Source organism: Populus alba, chromosome 10, assembly GCF_005239225.2.
Source record: "Populus alba chromosome 10, ASM523922v2, whole genome shotgun sequence".
In the NCBI taxonomy this organism is placed as follows: Eukaryota; Viridiplantae; Streptophyta; class Magnoliopsida; order Malpighiales; family Salicaceae; genus Populus; species Populus alba.
Genome location: NC_133293.1, coordinates 1915579 through 1932332, shown reverse-complemented (window position 1 = coordinate 1932332; position 16754 = coordinate 1915579). Strand labels below are relative to the sequence as shown.

At 30.6% G+C, this 16754-nt stretch overlaps 1 protein-coding gene and 1 long non-coding RNA gene across 2 annotated transcripts; one reads left to right on the top strand and one right to left on the bottom strand.

Moving 5' to 3' along the window:
• Positions 1 to 1002: 1002 nt before the first annotated feature.
• LOC118036974 (uncharacterized) lies at positions 1003 to 3438 on the top strand. The gene is made up of 3 exons (XR_004685484.2): positions 1003 to 1769; positions 2029 to 2590; positions 2748 to 3438. It is a non-coding gene; the product is annotated as an uncharacterized lncRNA (long non-coding RNA).
• A 478-nt stretch (positions 3439 to 3916) lies between these two features.
• On the bottom strand, positions 3917 to 5500 carry LOC118036973 (uncharacterized). The gene is made up of 5 exons (XM_035042844.2): positions 5154 to 5500; positions 4924 to 5030; positions 4693 to 4837; positions 4381 to 4575; positions 3917 to 4274 (listed from the first exon to the last, which is right to left on the bottom strand). Exons 1-5 carry the CDS (start codon positions 5325 to 5327, stop codon positions 4041 to 4043), a joined length of 855 nt encoding a protein of 284 aa, XP_034898735.1. The 5' UTR covers positions 5328 to 5500; the 3' UTR covers positions 3917 to 4040.
• Positions 5501 to 16754: the final 11254 nt, after the last annotated feature.

The window sequence follows — 16754 nt, the reverse complement described above, 5'->3', positions numbered from 1 at the left end:
TTTTTTTTAATCTCAATTTCAATTATAGGTTTTAACCAAGGTTGTCAATTCCGTTCTGTTCCATCTGGAATGACCGAAACATTCCATACCAATTCAAAAAAAACGGAAAACGGAACAAATTTCATCTCATTTTAAATCTCGGTCCGTTCGGATTTTTCGGCTAAATTCCGCCCTAAACGTTCCGGTTTCATTTCACATGTTTCGTTTCGCTCTTGAAAAGCCATTGAATCAGATTGAACCTTGCTCAATTTCATTAATTAAACCACTCGATTATAAAAAAATCTTTTTTTATTACTATTTTCAATAGCAATGATATTAATAATAATATTGAAAATTATTATTACTATTTTCATTAGCAATGATATTAATTTTTTAAAATTAGATTTATCATTAATATATATGGTTTATATTCATGTTGTTTTTTTTTTTTTCATGTTTATACTTTGTAGGAATTTGAGCAAAAAAAAAAGATGCTTTAGATTCCATTAGCCACTTAATAACGTTGACCTAACTTTATATTTAAAATATTTTTGTTAAAATATTTTACTTTCATAATATTTTGATATTTTGTCTTAAGTTGAATTAATTTAAGTTAAAGATCTATTTAATTTTGACTATTTAAAAATATTTTAAAATTTTGAAATTATATTTGTTTGGCATTGTGTTTGTATTGCATAATTTATAATTAATTTATCTTGAATTTGAATTATTTTTGTTGATATATATATATATAAACAATATAACCCGAAACGGACACGCCGAAACACTCCAAAACTGAAACATTTAATTCCAATTGAAAAAAATAAAACACCTATCAAAACAGAATTGACAACCTTGATTTTAACAAACAACTAAAATTTTAAAATAAACTTTAATAAAATTGATTTTTAAGAAACCACAAAAACAATCACTGTACTGAACTGAACCTAAGTCTCAAAGGTTAATCTCGTCATCTCCGCGCATTTCAAGTTGGGAAGAAAACACGTCATGTGATTTTGGCATTTTCAACTCTCATTAAACAAGTGCTCATATCTTTTCGATGTGGTATGAAAAAACCTGAAAACAAAAGGCAGGCATTGGGCAAGAAGAGGCATATGGTTGTTCTTGATCGAAGATTCCGTGGCATGTCTTCTACTTGCTTTGGGTTTTATCTGGTAGGCATAAAAAGGTGTTTTCTGGCAAGTGGAAGATGCTGCCAAGTGCTCAACAGTTAACGGAGTGGTGTATGTTAACGAGAATGTATTGGAAGAGAAAATCAATGAAATTAAGGTAATGGACAGGGAAGTGAGAGAGAGGGAAAGGAGGGGGTTAATTGAGGGTGATGAAGGGAGTGAGCTTGAGAAGGGATTGGTCCTCGATTGGTTAAGTTGGAGAAGAGGTTGAATTCGAAGAGAGGAAGGTTGCCGGATTTGTTTATGGAGTTCTTGGGGTCGTTTGGGGATTTTGAGGATGGTTTGGATTCGAAAGAGGAAAATAAGAAGTTGATGTTTAAAAAGAAGTTTAGGTTTAAGAGTCCGTCAATGGATGCGAGGAGCACTCCAATGGGATTTTCAGGCTTGAAGAATAGAAGTGTTTCTACTAGAGATGGCAGTGATCTGAATGGTTTGTTTGAAAAAACTGATGCGGGGTCTTTGAAAAGGGATGGCAGAAGGAAGGATGGGAATGTGCATTTTAATTCAGTTCAAAATGAGGTGAACAAGTGGGAGAAAGAAAGGGGGGATTTGCGGTAGGAAATGGGATCTATTAATGCTCTTGAAACTCTTACGAAGGTGTGATTTCTGGTGCCTTTTATTGAATATTTGTTAAGCTCAAATAACTTCGGTGATTGTTCTTGATAATATGGAATTTATGATTGTATAGCTAATCAAATATTGGAATGCGAGTTCTGCTCGCGAAGAAATTTAAATATATTGGCTTAGTTTTTTATGGTGCTGAATGCATAATCTATCATTTCTGCTATCAGCTGAATTTCAGATATGTTTGTTGTTAAAACTTTTGCAATCTTGGGGTGTTTGTAAAAACTCTTAGGTGCTGTCCAGGAGGCCAGGGAAGGAAGGTCTTCCAATCAAATTCCGAACGCAGGAAAATCAAGGGACTTGGAGACCCTGAATTCTGAGAGCTTGACCAAAGAAAACCAGGGAACTTCCCTCAAAGTTTGATAAGCCTGCTGCACTGAGTAGCAATGGCATTAGAAAACCAGGGAACTACCATATGTAATGGCTTTGATATAAAAGAATGCTAAACAATAATAGGAATGAGTTTCTTATACTTTCTAAGCGCCCCCCAGGCTAGAGGCTTAGAACTTGAAGAATCTGGTGGGCTTTATTCTCCAAGAGTGGCTTCTCGGAAAGATGAAGGAGGGGACTTTTCTTACTGTGTTGCTTTTGAGGACCGTTGTGATGCCAATAATTTCTGTTATTTGCAGAATCCTCCTTTGAGGATTTAGGTGACTCCAGTGCTGACATTGTTCTGCTGCAAATAAAAGCAACCAATCCAACCTCTGATTTCTAAAGGCGTCAAGCTTACCTATACACTTTCTTAGAAGCATCCCTCCCTCTCAATGAGACAATTTTCTGTATGGCCTCACCAGGTCTGTGATGCTGTTGAGATTCCATCAACTACCTATTTTGAATTTTGGGGGTCTCGAGAGAACTAATTTCGTTGCGATTACCTTTGTATATTTTATATTGATCCAGATGCCTCTTAATCAATGCTCTAATATGGAAGGAAACTTGATTTTTTTGCAGGAACTTCATGAGGCAGTGCAATCGCATTCGAAGAAGGTAATTGTTGTGAAGAAGGGGCAGCTTAAGCTAGCTCCATGTTGGACAACCATTTTCTGAGGCGGAGATGGCTCTGTACTCTTTGCTTGAACAAAATTAAAGCACCTAAATAAATCAGCTAGCAGAGAAGACATACGAACCAAACGTGGTTTCTTTTATGAGTTTACCTAACAATGGAAGCCACTGTCAATCTGCAGGCTTATTCTTATTAGAAGTTCCCCTTCGGAGTTGGTGACTCTGCATGATAATGAGAAGTTACCGGCGGAGTTAAGGAATTTGCATGCTCATGTGAAGTTCTTGGGTGGAGTTGAAGGACTTTGCATGCCACTGGTCTTCTAAATATATGAATCCACTGTTACCAGGAAATTACACTGGCCATTCAAACCAGAAATTCCCAGCATGGCTTGTTGTTCTTCACAATCAGCTGTTCTCATAATCCGAGCCAAAAAAGAAGATAACTTTTTCTATGGTTTGCGAATGACAATTTTGTCTGCTAATGGAAGTTTAAAAGCTATAACCACTCAATTTTGTTTAGGGAAAGACTTGATTTAAGTAGGAACTAAATCGGTGTAGATGATTATTTTTCTTCTCATGTGAAGGATTCAGTACTCCTGTACTACTTGCTCGATAAGCATTCACTTTGATTCTTGATTTTTTTTTCCTGTTCATGCAAACAATTTGTCAGGCGAGAATTTTTGCACCAGTTTGCTGATGGCTGAAGCCTGAAAGATACATTGGACAACAGTAAACCTGGTAATTTGATTCAATAGAAAAGGACAGTAGCTCAATGAGCCAATGACATGCTGCGGCAGTGAAAAGATTGAAAACCCAAGGATCCATAACAATGCTGCCTTTAGCAGCTACTAAAAGCAAACAGGAGAAACCTAGATCCAATAATTCCAAGAAAAGCTGTGAAACTGGATCCTATCGTGTTAATCAAAGCCATTCCTTGGTATGTAAAGTTGGACAACATCACAAGAGCGAATGCTAATGCATTTCGTGCTTTGCCATCTTTTAATCAAATGAATCTGTACGATTAGCAATGAAATCCAATAGTACTGTATACCACATCCTCTATTTTTTCAACAAGCAAATGCAAAACTGAGAAAAAAGAACTTGAAACACCAACCACATCACCAGAACACCTGTTTCTAAATCATTTAAAAATAGAATTTACACAAAAACTCAAGGTATTAACTTCTTCGCGTGGTTCTATTGCCTCTGCTGGTAGAGTAAACATTATCACAACACGGAAAATTATTGAGAACTAGTAATTTTGACCATAGACTGAGCATGAATAGGTGGTAAACTGGATTGGCAAAAGTTTTGCCATGATTCCTGCTTCTGCTCCTCATTTCTGGTATATGCTTCATATATACAAGTCACGATGTTCCTTGCCGCTTCTCTTGCCTCAGGCAATCTATCATTCAACAAATCTGCAGCCATTTGAACCAGCGAAACCAACCCAAATTCGTTCATTGCTTCTAGGCCCTGCAATCAACACCACATAAACTCCCACCAGTTAAATATCATTCTCCCCTTCACAAGCTAAACTCGGCAACATGAATACAAAATATATAGCTTTATATAATTTTACCATCTTGGAGACAGAGTTAGAGATAGTTATGGCAGCTTTGGCCCTGATTCTAGGGTTGATATGTCTAACATAAGGCCGGAGCTTATTGAGCAAAGGCAGAGGGGTCATGGATTTCACCATTGCATTTAATGCTTTATCTGCTTCTTCACACACGAACCTTTTGTCTTGGGAAGCTTTCAGTAGTAGTTGCAACAGCTGTGCAACCACATTACAATCCAAAAACATTAATCACGATTCAAACAAGAAACATAACAAATCAAAATGCAAGCCGCAACAAAATAGGAATTGAAAAACAAAGTCACCAGTCCTCACCAGGTTATCAAATGCGTTATTAGCAGAGTCAAGTGACTGGTCACCAAAGACCTTGAAAATATCAGATGAAGCCATGATAGATGTCTTGCACAAAGCACTTCTTGGATTCTTCATAGCTTTCACCACCATTAACATCACCTTTTCCCTATAAGTATTTACCCAAAACCACATCATCAAAACACTTCAAGAAACACTACTGATCATCTCAAATCTGAAAAAAAAAACCCTTACAAGATTGGCAGCAAGAGCAACGAGTGATAGAGTGCAAATCTCCTAACATTATTCAACGACTCGCAAACCCTTGTCCAGTCCTTTGAATCTAACTCTTCCACTAAACCCTGAAATAAAAAAGAGCCCAAAATTAATATCCACACAAAAAAAAACCCCTTCAAAATCTAAAATGAAATGGCATCTGAGCATGGGTCTAAAAATAAAGAAAGATCCAAAAAATAAAGACTTGCTTGGATCTCGGATTCAGGATCTGAAATGGGTTCAAGATTCTCAGAAGAGATATAATCAATGATCGGATCTGCAGGAGGAGGAGGCAATGATGCAGTCTTGCTTTCTTCATTTACTCCAAATTTGGCAGTTTCATGTGGAAGTGGAAGAGCGTTGTCAATAGGTTTCAGTGCCATTTCTTTTGACCAGAGTACAGTGAAAGAGAGATTGGTTTTTGAAATCCAGAAGAGGGTTATTTCTTCTCTTGCTTGGCTTGGCTTGGCTTTGGGTATGCAAAATGTGAGGATGGGTGTATGACTGAGAGAGTGATGAGACAATTATAGAGACAAAGAACCCCTTTTTTTTTCACTTCCTTTTCTACTCCATTCTGTACTCCGTACTGTGTTGTTTATACCTAGAGGCTAGAATAAGCTCCCGGGTTCGGTAAAATTTATTTATTTATTATATATTTTTAAATTGTTTTAATATGTTTATATTAAAAATAATTTTTAAAAAAAAAAAAAAATTATTTTAATATATTTTTAAGTGAAAAGTAACTATTGCCACATTTTCAAACACCTCTTAAATCATGAGCTAGTTACGATTTGTAAAATTTTTATGTGTTTTTTATATAAAAAAAATCAAAATATAAATTCAAATATCTATACAAGGATCTAATTAAATAAATTGATAATAATTTATATAAATAAACATGAAAAAATTTATTAACAATAACTAAAAGAGAAATTAGAAAAATTAAGAGGTAAATACAGATCAAAATATTTAATCACACAAAATAAAATACTTAATTGATTGAGTTTACTGAAATTATTTATTTAATTCAATAAAAAATAATAGAAATAAAAACATAAATAAAACTAATTAAATAAACTCACACCCTAAAAAAAATACTACGCAAAGCCAGATATATAAAAAATATTATTTAAAAATGATTTTTTTTTATTTTGAAAAATAAAGTTCATTTATATAAAACATAAAAAAATTATAGATGAATTAGAATAATATCTTTAAAAATTAGATACAAAAAAAAAAAAAATTCTTTTCACAAAATATATTTTTGTGATTATCTTCAATTTTATTTTAATAGGTTTATCTTGGTCTCATGAACTAGATAACGATTTTTGTATGAACAAATATAGAATGATAAGATCGTAAAAACAAATATCAAACGACATTAACTTTTCAAGCTTATGACCAGAATCATTAGATGAGAAGCAGTACAAATAAAAAAAGAAGAAGAAGAAGTCGAATCTCCAGCAAATCAAATGTCAAAAGATGAAATCAAGAAAGAAAAAAAATCAACTACACAAAAGGATATTTTAAAAATATATAATTAAAAGAATGAGGGTGAAAATCAGAATAAAAAAATTAATTAGAGGGCAAACACAAATTTTAAATTGGAGGGTAAAATTAAATTGAAAAATAACTTTAACTAAAGAAAAAAAATCAAAAGAATGAGGGTTAAATTAGAAAAAAAATAAAACAATTGAATGATGAAATTGAAAGCTAATACAACTTTAATAAAAGAGCCAAGAAAAAAAAATCAAAAGAATAAAGACCAAAATAAAAAAAAGCATATGAGAAGTTGTAATTGAAGGACTAAATTTAAAACAAACAAAAGTTTTATAAAAGTAATATAACTAAATAAGAAATCAAAAGAACGAGGACTGTAATTAAAAAATAAAAACAAAGAGGACAATTATGCACTTTATCTAACAGGTGATAGAAAATTTGGGGGGAAGAAGAAATGACCATCATTAATAATCCGATCACCATACATCGCCTATGCGCCAAACCATAAGAAAAATGACACAATGGCGCTTCAAAAAACAAGGTGAAAGGTTAGGTTTGGCCACCAGGTGGCCTCATATGAGCCGTTTAAATGACATAGACACCACTCATTCATTGATGTGTAATGAGCATGCGCCAACAACTTTCTTTAATAAAACAAATACAAATTCAACACAAAAATACCAAAACACCTTCATGACCCTAAAGAAATACTTAAAAAAACCTATGTGAAAGGACATAAATGCCCCTGAATGCAAACCTTATTTTTTAATCTTTTCTAAGGTCAAATACGTTTAACTGTATATGAAGAAGGTAAAAAAAAAAAACTTTGGTCAACAACTTTATATATTTTTTAATTTAAGAGGAAAATAATTATTTTTCCTATTTAAAGGTGTATGAAAAGTAAAAAAAACTTTTGGCCAGTAATTCTAAATTTTATTGACCTTGAGGGTAAAAACATATTTTTACCATACAAAAAAATTTTAAAAAATTAACATACCCCCTAATAATCTTTTAAATGACCAGTGAGCCATTAAAAAAAAAAAAAATCACCCCACTCAGAAAGGCTTTTATTTTTTCAACTCAAAGCAAAAAAAAAAAAAAAAACAATTTCACTATAGCAATTAATGATAAACTATATATAGTGCTACAATGAAAAATCTATGTCCAATAGTTATAATATATGTTAATTACTCTATCTCATTCTGCAAAAAGATTTAAAAATTTTTTTACACTCCCTCTTTGTTACTAATTTTAAGGTTGGATAATAAAAACAAATCTTCTTAATCATTACGGTTATACTTGTTATTGCACTAATTTTTATGGTTACAGTTTAAAAAGATAGATTTTTAAAAAATAATAAATTATAGTTTTTTAATGACTAAAGTTTTAAGAGAGTGTTTTTAGTGAATACGTGTAAAATTATGATGTGTTTTAATTAACTAAATACTTTCAAAACTATGATTACAACAAAATACAATTCCAACCACACTTTAATGTCAAACACCCCCTAAATCAATTACTTCTCGATGTCCTTTAAATTTCAAAAATTAATTAATTGCTTTTAAATTAGTATTGAATATGCTTAATTTAATGTTAATTTATTTTTTAAAAAATATATCTTATTTTCCCCCCATCAATTTTCCCATTTTTCTAATTAAAGATACTTAAATCCTACATGAATAATAGAAAATTAGATCTGTGACCTGCACTCTACCGTGGGCCAAATATTTTTTTAATGTACAGCAGGAATGTTTAGGCAATTATAGTATTTATAAATAAGATGGAAAAACATGATGCTTAAGTCATTAACTTAATTAAATCCAATAAGATTGAGTAATGTAATAGTTTGATTATAACAATAAGTAGTGATAGCACACAAATCATACAGAACATTTTTTGTAACAATTAACTAAAATAAATGAGCCGTAAAGAAAAATATCAGACTTATCGTTATTCCATTGTGGATATGACCCACTACATGAAGAGCTTGTTGAGATGGTTAAAACCCTACTGCAAAAGATTATATGACAACATTAAAAGAAGCTATATGGGGTCACTAGAGCGATGCCCTATAAAAGAAAAAAAGAAGAAGAAGAAGAAGGAAGTGATCCTCCTATATTCAACCAATCAATTGTATTTAACTTAATGATAAAATTTATTTTAAAAAAATAAACTTAATAAAGAACAATAAATAAAAAGACAAGAGAACACAAATCAAATAAAGAACGATAGACACAAAAAGCTGTAAAAAGAAATAAATCTCAATCTCAAATTAAATAAATAATGAAGGATAAAACCAATAATAATAATAATAACTTTATGAAATAATAAACGAAACAATTAAATCCCAAGCAAACCCCCTAGAGATGAGTTAATTTTCAAAACTTGCAACCTATGAAATCCTAAACACGAGAATAATAAAGAAGATAGAATCCAAAAAAATCAAAAGTTGAATGATGAAATCAAGTAAAAAAAAATTACAGACTTTGCAAAGTAAATATAAAAAATAAAAGAATAAAGGTAGAATCTAAAAGGAAAAAATTTAGAAGGTGAAACTACAAAAAACAATATACTCTAAATATTACTTTAAATTATGTACATATCAATTAAAAGAATGGGGATAAAATTTGACAAATCAAGAACTTGAATGAGGATGAAAATAAAATAAAATAAAGCAAACAATAATTAAAAGAAAAGGGGATTAAATAAAAAAAGAAGATAAGTTTAATGGTTGATTTGAAACATTGCCAGGCAATGCAAATATCGAGGAATAAAGAGTAAAAAAAGGAGAGGAAAAAAAGAATGGCCTCCAATGACAAATTGATGAACTTTGTTATGCATGTGTTGCCTTTTCATGGAGAATACACTGAGACACTTCAAATACCACCCTTAAACAACAATTTTGGCTGTCATAATCAGCCGTATGTGTTAGCCTTTTTTTTAATTCATTTTTCATTTAGTAAAATACTAAAATGACCCCACCATTAGTTAGAAAAAAACCAAAAATAAAATGAAAAAAATACCCTTTAACATGAAGCTTAAATTATTTGAACTCAAAAAGGTCTTTTATTGTTCATTTGTAATGAGAATTTACACAACCCCGCCCCCGAAACATTGGTAAGTTTTCTTTTCATTCTAGGGGTAGATAGGTTATTTTATTTTGCATTTTATTTTGAAAAAACAAAAATGATGTGCCTTGGGCTCTTAACTTGAACACATTAGTAATATGATATGAAAATGAAGGTAGGTAGGTTCAGTTATATGGTTTTTCTTATGGTGTTTGGGTTGAAAATTACATGATTTGTAATGAAAATGAGAGATAAAATTTGAATAAAACTCTTTAATAAATAGGAGATGCCACAAAGAAATTTCAATCAGGATAAAGATGGCACACTGTTTGCAATTAAGAGTAATAAGTTTGATTTGTTCTTCAATCAATTTTGGAAATGGAAGAACAAGGAAAAAAAACTCTCTAAATTTGAAGCTGGAAAGTTTTATTATTTTCAAAAGTTTTTCATACTTGGTTAGAAACATCATTTTATACTTGAAACAACCCTCTAAGTCTAGAAAATACTAAAATGACATAATTGAGATCCAAATAAATAACTTTTTCAGAAAACTAGACAAATAATAAATAACACATGTTTTTACTTATAGAACAAACATAAAGACACAAAAATAAAAACAACCATAATTTCTTGCACACAACTTAAATGCATTCATGGTTGGACAATCTAGAAAGATGACATTTTGAACTTGAAAACCATATAGAATAGGTTTATTTTCCAATGCAATAAGTTGGTGAAGATTTAGATTGAAATCAGATCAAAGACTGACATCAAACCTAAAATTTCAAAAACTCCCAAATCATGACTCATGCTTTATTTGCAAACAAACAAACAAATATAGTTGAACCATTTTCATTCAATTTATAAGCCTTGAAACTCATTGAAACTTTAGTTCTGTTAATCCAACTTGTTAAGACACTTTGTAGTTGTTTCACTCGAACGCTTATCGTTAGACCAACTAAATGCCCATACACACTAGAATCAGCTCCTTTCATGTTATAATCAAGGTACATATCATCACCCTCGGGTTGAAAGTGATTTATCCTCAAATCATAATCATCAACATCTTCTAAGTAAAGTGACAAGTCTTTTACATTAAAAGTAGCTGAAACATTCTACTCACTAAGAAGGTCAACCTTGTAAGCATTATTATTCAACCTTTTAACAACTCGAAATGGTCCATCAACTCTCGGTATCAATTTGAACTCTAGTTTGTTTGGAAATCTGCCTTTGCTAAAATGAATCTAAACAAGATCTCTCGGGTCAAATCTGACCATCTTTTACCCTTTATTAGCAAGTTTTGCATATTTTACCTTCTTCTTCTTGATATTAGATCAAACCTCGATTTGTCCATCAGTTTGCGGATGATATGATATTCTAAACAGTAGTTTTGTTTCAAGCTTCCTTCAAAGAAACTTCCAACAATGGATTAAGAACATCATAATAAAACAAAAATACTTTTAGGGACTTCATGCAAACGTACAATTTCCCTAAAGAACAAATTAGCAATACTTACAACATTATCAATCTTGTGGCAAGGTATAAAATGTGATATCATAGAAAATCGATCAACCACAACCATAACTGAATCCGTTCCATATTAGGTTCTAAGAAACCCAATTACAAATTCTTTGCTAATATCCATACATGGATGCTCTAGAATAGACAACGACATATACAACTCATATGTATTTTCTTTGCTTTTAGTCTTCTTGTACATAACACATCTCTCAATCACTTTGTGAACATCCTTCAACATGTTAGGCCAAAAGAAATGTTCTTTCAGCAGCTCATAAGTTTTCTTTTCACCAAAAAAACCACTAAGACCATCATCATGAGCCATTTACACAAGCAAATCCCGTAAAAAACATGAAGAAATACACATTTTGCCTATCTTGAACAAGTAACCTTCATGCATAAAGAACCTATCATAAGCTCTCTTAGCACATTTGGTAACCACATTAGCAAAGTAAGAATCATTAATATATTGATCCTTCACTTGTTCAAAACTTAGCAACTTTACATTCAATATAGAAATCGGTGCATACCTCCTAGAAAGAGCATTGACTACTACATTAACTTATCCCTTCTTATATTTGATGACATATGAAAATGACTTCATAAACTCTACCCACTTAGCATGTCTTCAGTTTAACTTGCTTTAACCTTTAATATACTTTAAAGATTCATGATCAATATACATAACAAACTCATTTGGTAATAAGTAGTGTTGCCATACCTCTAGAGCTCAAATTTAAGAGTAGAACTCTTTGTCATAAATTGATTTGTTTAACTTTCACTTAAATGTACTAGGTGCATTAGATAGCCTAAATGACATTACCATCAATTTATATAAATTGTTTTTAGTTTTAAATGTTATTTTCCATTCAACCCCCTCTTTCATACTAATCTGATGATAATAACTCATTAAAACAATCTTAAAAAACAACACAGCACCATGCAACTTATCAAGTGTAGGTATACAAAATCGAGTCTTAATTGTTATATTGTTAATTGCGCAACTATCCATACTTATTTGCATGATACCATCATTTTTTAGCACAAGCAAGGTAGGCACGAAACATGGACTAAGTGACTCTCACACGTAACCTTTCTCTAAGAGCTCGTCAACTTGTCTTTGAATCTCATTTTCCTCCCATGGATTACACTTAAAGGTTTGTCAGTTAGGAAGTGAAGCTCTTAGCACCAAGTTAATTTAATGTTCAATTCCACGAATAAGTGGTAAATCCTTAAGCAACTCTTCTAGAAACACATCTGAAAACTCCTTAATCAACATCATAATTTGTCTTGGCAATTCCATTTTTTCTATTTGCAATAATTGTTTCACCTATACCATGAAAGCAACTCCAATCAAAACTAGTGTTTATTCGATGTCTCTCTTTTGGCTAACATAAGCCCTTAACCTAATTTCACCTTATTTTTTGACTTTGCAACTTATTCTCTCTAATTTGTCGAAAACTCAATGGCAACAAATTCACCTTCTTCCCATTCAGCAAAAATGAATAAGTATTCTTTTATCTATTGTAGGTCACATCATTATCAAATTGCCACAGACAACTTAATAAAAATATAGCTAGCTAACATAGGATTAATATCACACAAAACCTCATCATGATAACTTTTAATGTAAAAAGCACACAAACTTGCTTTGTCACCCAAATCTCCCAATTCTCGTTAAGCCACCATAAATTATACAATTGAAGATATGGAACAGTAACAAAACCTAATTTCTCCACAAAGTAGTGGACACAACATTAATACAATTTTTATTGTCAATGATCATTTCACATACGTTATCTCAAATCTGACATCTCGTATGAAAGATGTTCTCACATTGTTCTTAACATACATCAACTTGTGCATTCTAAACTCGTTGCACTACCATCAAATCCCTCTTCGCTGGCTTAAAATCTTCTCCTTCCTCACCCTCAACTTTAGTTTCAGCATCATCACCATTAATTAACTCCATATATTTCTCATGTACTACCATAACTCTTTTGTTCGAACATTCAAAAGAAATATACTCATTCCTAAAACATTTGAAATACTTAATGTCTCACGACCTCTTAGGATGTTAAGGTTCAACCGCCTTTTCTTTACCCTTCTGAACTTGTACCCCTTTACTAAACCCTACTTTCTCATCTTGTTTAAGTTCGATCAGCTACGAGTTTGCTTTTATTGGGGGTTGCAAATTGCTCCTTTGCATAATTTTTATAAGGACATCTATTTAATCACAAATTCATGTTATTTCTTCCTGAATCTCATCATATGATCATTGCAACCCAATAATTTAAGCTTGTTCTAAATTGATTCCCCTCAAAACTTCATCTCTTTTTCCAGCCATAGTATATCAATTTCCCACAATTCACACACAAATTCCAAAAACAATGTCTTTCAACTCAGATTATAAATTCAATGAAGAATATGAATAACCACCATAATTGTTAAGGGAACACTCGTTCTAATTTGAATCCAAGTAAAAAAAAAAACCAATTTGTTTCAGTCCACAATCCTTAATATTTCTGATCCCAAGTCAACCACATACAAAGTCTCAAATTTAATCTGAAACCTTTGCTTTGATACTAGGATGATGTGTCTTGGGTTCTTAACCCAAACAAACTAGTAATCTAGTATGAAGATGAATGAAGGTAGGTTTGGTTATATGGTTTTTTTTTTTTTTTTAATGGTGTTTAGGTTGAAAATTACATGATTTTTAATGGAAATAAGGGATAAAATCTGAATGAAACTCTTTGATAAGTTAGAGACACCACAATGGAATTCCAATAAGGATAAAGACGTCACACTCTTTAAGATTAAGAGTGATAAGTCTGATTTGTTCTTTAACCAATTTTGAAAATGAAAGAATAAGAAAGAAAGCTCTTTAAACAAGAAGTTAAAAACTCAAGGGTGTCAAGGTCTTTTTACTGTTCATTTGTAATGGAAGTTTACGCAAGGGTCTGCCAAGTATTAATAAGTTTTCTTTTCATTCCAAGTGTAAATAAGATATTTTACTCTGTATTTTATTTTGAAAAGACAAAAGTAACCCTCAATTTAAGATAAAAAACTATTTCTTTAAAAGGTAGTGATATGATTTTACTATACAATTCAAATGTAAATTGCTTGTCTTATTCCTTGTTAATCTTTGAACGCCAAAATTGGCCCAAGACAAAGATTATTTTACCCTCAAAGATTTGACTAAGAGTTTTCTTTTTTAAGCCTAGGAAGGAAAAAAAAACACTATTGTGTCTAGATGAACAATGTTTTCTCCTTTTTTTTGTAGTTTAAATTTTAATCTCACTCAAATTTCTTACTCCTAGCTCCTTCACTCCTTAATTTGAGTTTTATTTGTCGACTTTTACAGCAGATTAGTCTTGTGCCGGCTTATTGTTTAGGATTAAACTATTTTTATGGGGAAAATATCAAAAGAGTATATAGTTCTCATTCTTATAAAATAGGTCACGTCAACACATTAAATATAGAATTTAATTTTTTATTTTATTTTTTGAACTAATATTCTTGCATTTAAATTAAATATATTTCCTACCAACCATACTCAAGTCATATTTTTTATTTACTAAAAAAAAAGTTAATTGTGGCATTTGATGGCTTTATAAGCCCTAGCAATAATATATACATAATGGTAATTTCCTCTTGTTAACTCTAGAAATTTCAATGAAAATAAAAACATAATTTTTTTCTAAAACTATTATATGACCAACCAATATAAAAGTCTTAAAATTTGCTTTCTTGTGTATCAGAATTTTTTTAAAATGCTATGAAAATAAAATAAAATTTTGAGAGCTAAATACAACATAAACATTGCCTTCATTTATAATAGAGGCATGTCTATGCAATATTAGATAATTTGTAATCACATTTGAAAAAAATATCAAAACATACTATTTATTGACTCTCCTTTTTAAGATAAATATATCATAGGGATAATTACCAAAAAGACTCATTAAATATTATACCATATAGAAAACCCATTAAAATATTTGTGTATATATAAATTTCAAAGTAATTTTCTTTCCTATAAAAACACCCTACTAATAAACTTTCCACTTAACTATTAAATAATTATTTTCTAAATTACAAGTAAAATAAATCAAGTCAATTAGTATCATCATTGATTCATTTAAATTAAATCTACTCTACTATTCATTTAAAATTAATGTTGAGTTCTAAAATAATATTCAAGCTTAGTTTATTATTATTTTTTATCGAGTTTGAGCTTGCTTATGAACAATATAAAATAAAATAAATATAATTATTTTGATATAATTATTTAAATAAATTGATTCTTTTATCATTATGTACTTCATACGTGTGTGAATTTCATAGTTAATTAATAAATTATTTCCTTATAATAATATTCTTTTAAAAAGTATATAACATGTTCAAGAACTTTTCAAACCAAGTAGTAAATTATTCGAACTTAAAACAAAAACATTTATTTATATATGTCAGTATATTCTATATGTCAGTTTCTGCACTGCACATGTTGTACTTCTTAATATCAATTTAATTTAATGTTTAATAGTGTGTGTGTGTATATATATATATATATTATTTTATCTGTAAGCATTTTTATCAGTTTTTTTTAAAAAATTTTCCCCAAACCTATAGGGATGACACACACACACTAAGACAATTGTTTGATGTAAGGAGATTATTTTTGGTTTGATTTTTATTAAAAAAATAATAATTAAATCAATTTTTTTTTTAAATCAAAATTAAACCAAAACCAGTTCAAATTGACTGGTTTTAATTCGGTTTGTTTTTTTAGGATAAAAACTGGTTCAAACTCACTTGGCTCGTTTTTTTCAGTTTTTTTTAATTTGACTTGTTTTTTTTTATATTTTTTTTGTTTGGGTTCGGTTTTGTTTGTTTGGTTTCAGATTTATAAAACCGAACAGAAACGATTGATATTTTTGAAATTTTAATTAATTTAATCAGTTTTTTTTTATGATTTAATTTTTTTAATTTTTTTATTCACTCCTAGTTTGATGCCACAAGAAGGTTTCGCTAAATTGACACTTGCGCACACCTTTAGCTTTAAGAATTATAATTACATCCCTAGAACGTTAGTTGCAGCCGATTTGTTAGTTGATAGGAGTGAATGACAAGATGACGAAAACACCCCTGGATGTTGGCGAGTCATTCTCTCATGTCTCTCTTTCTTCTGTCTCGCTGTCACCATCGATTTTGGAAAATAAGAAATAATATCTCTCTCAATATATGGCACGATAATCAAAGAAAATAAGAGATTCAAGCTTATCTTTAGTCACATTAAAATTTCAGATTCCATGGTTTTATGGTAATTAAATTCTTGTTCATGTATTAGACAGAAATCTTCAAGATTTGGCCTGGACAGGATCGTGGCACAGGGTTTTCACTGTTTCGTTTTCTTTTTCTTTTCTTTCACGATTATTTGTTTTGGTCCCTTAATTCTTTTGGGCCTTTTGCAATTGTTCATATTTATTCTTTTTTTATTTTTAATTTCATCCTTCCATGTTATGTTTGCATAGTTTAAAACTTGATAATTCCTTTCAGTTTGTGTGGTACATTGTATTTGCCGTGTCAAAAGAGATTGATGCGTGATTTTACTAAATGCGATTTGAAATTTTTGGTTTATGAAAATTAAAACAAAAAAGATCAAATCTAACATGGGAAGAACAAGAACACAACCTTTTTTTTTCTTTTTACTATTCATGGGAC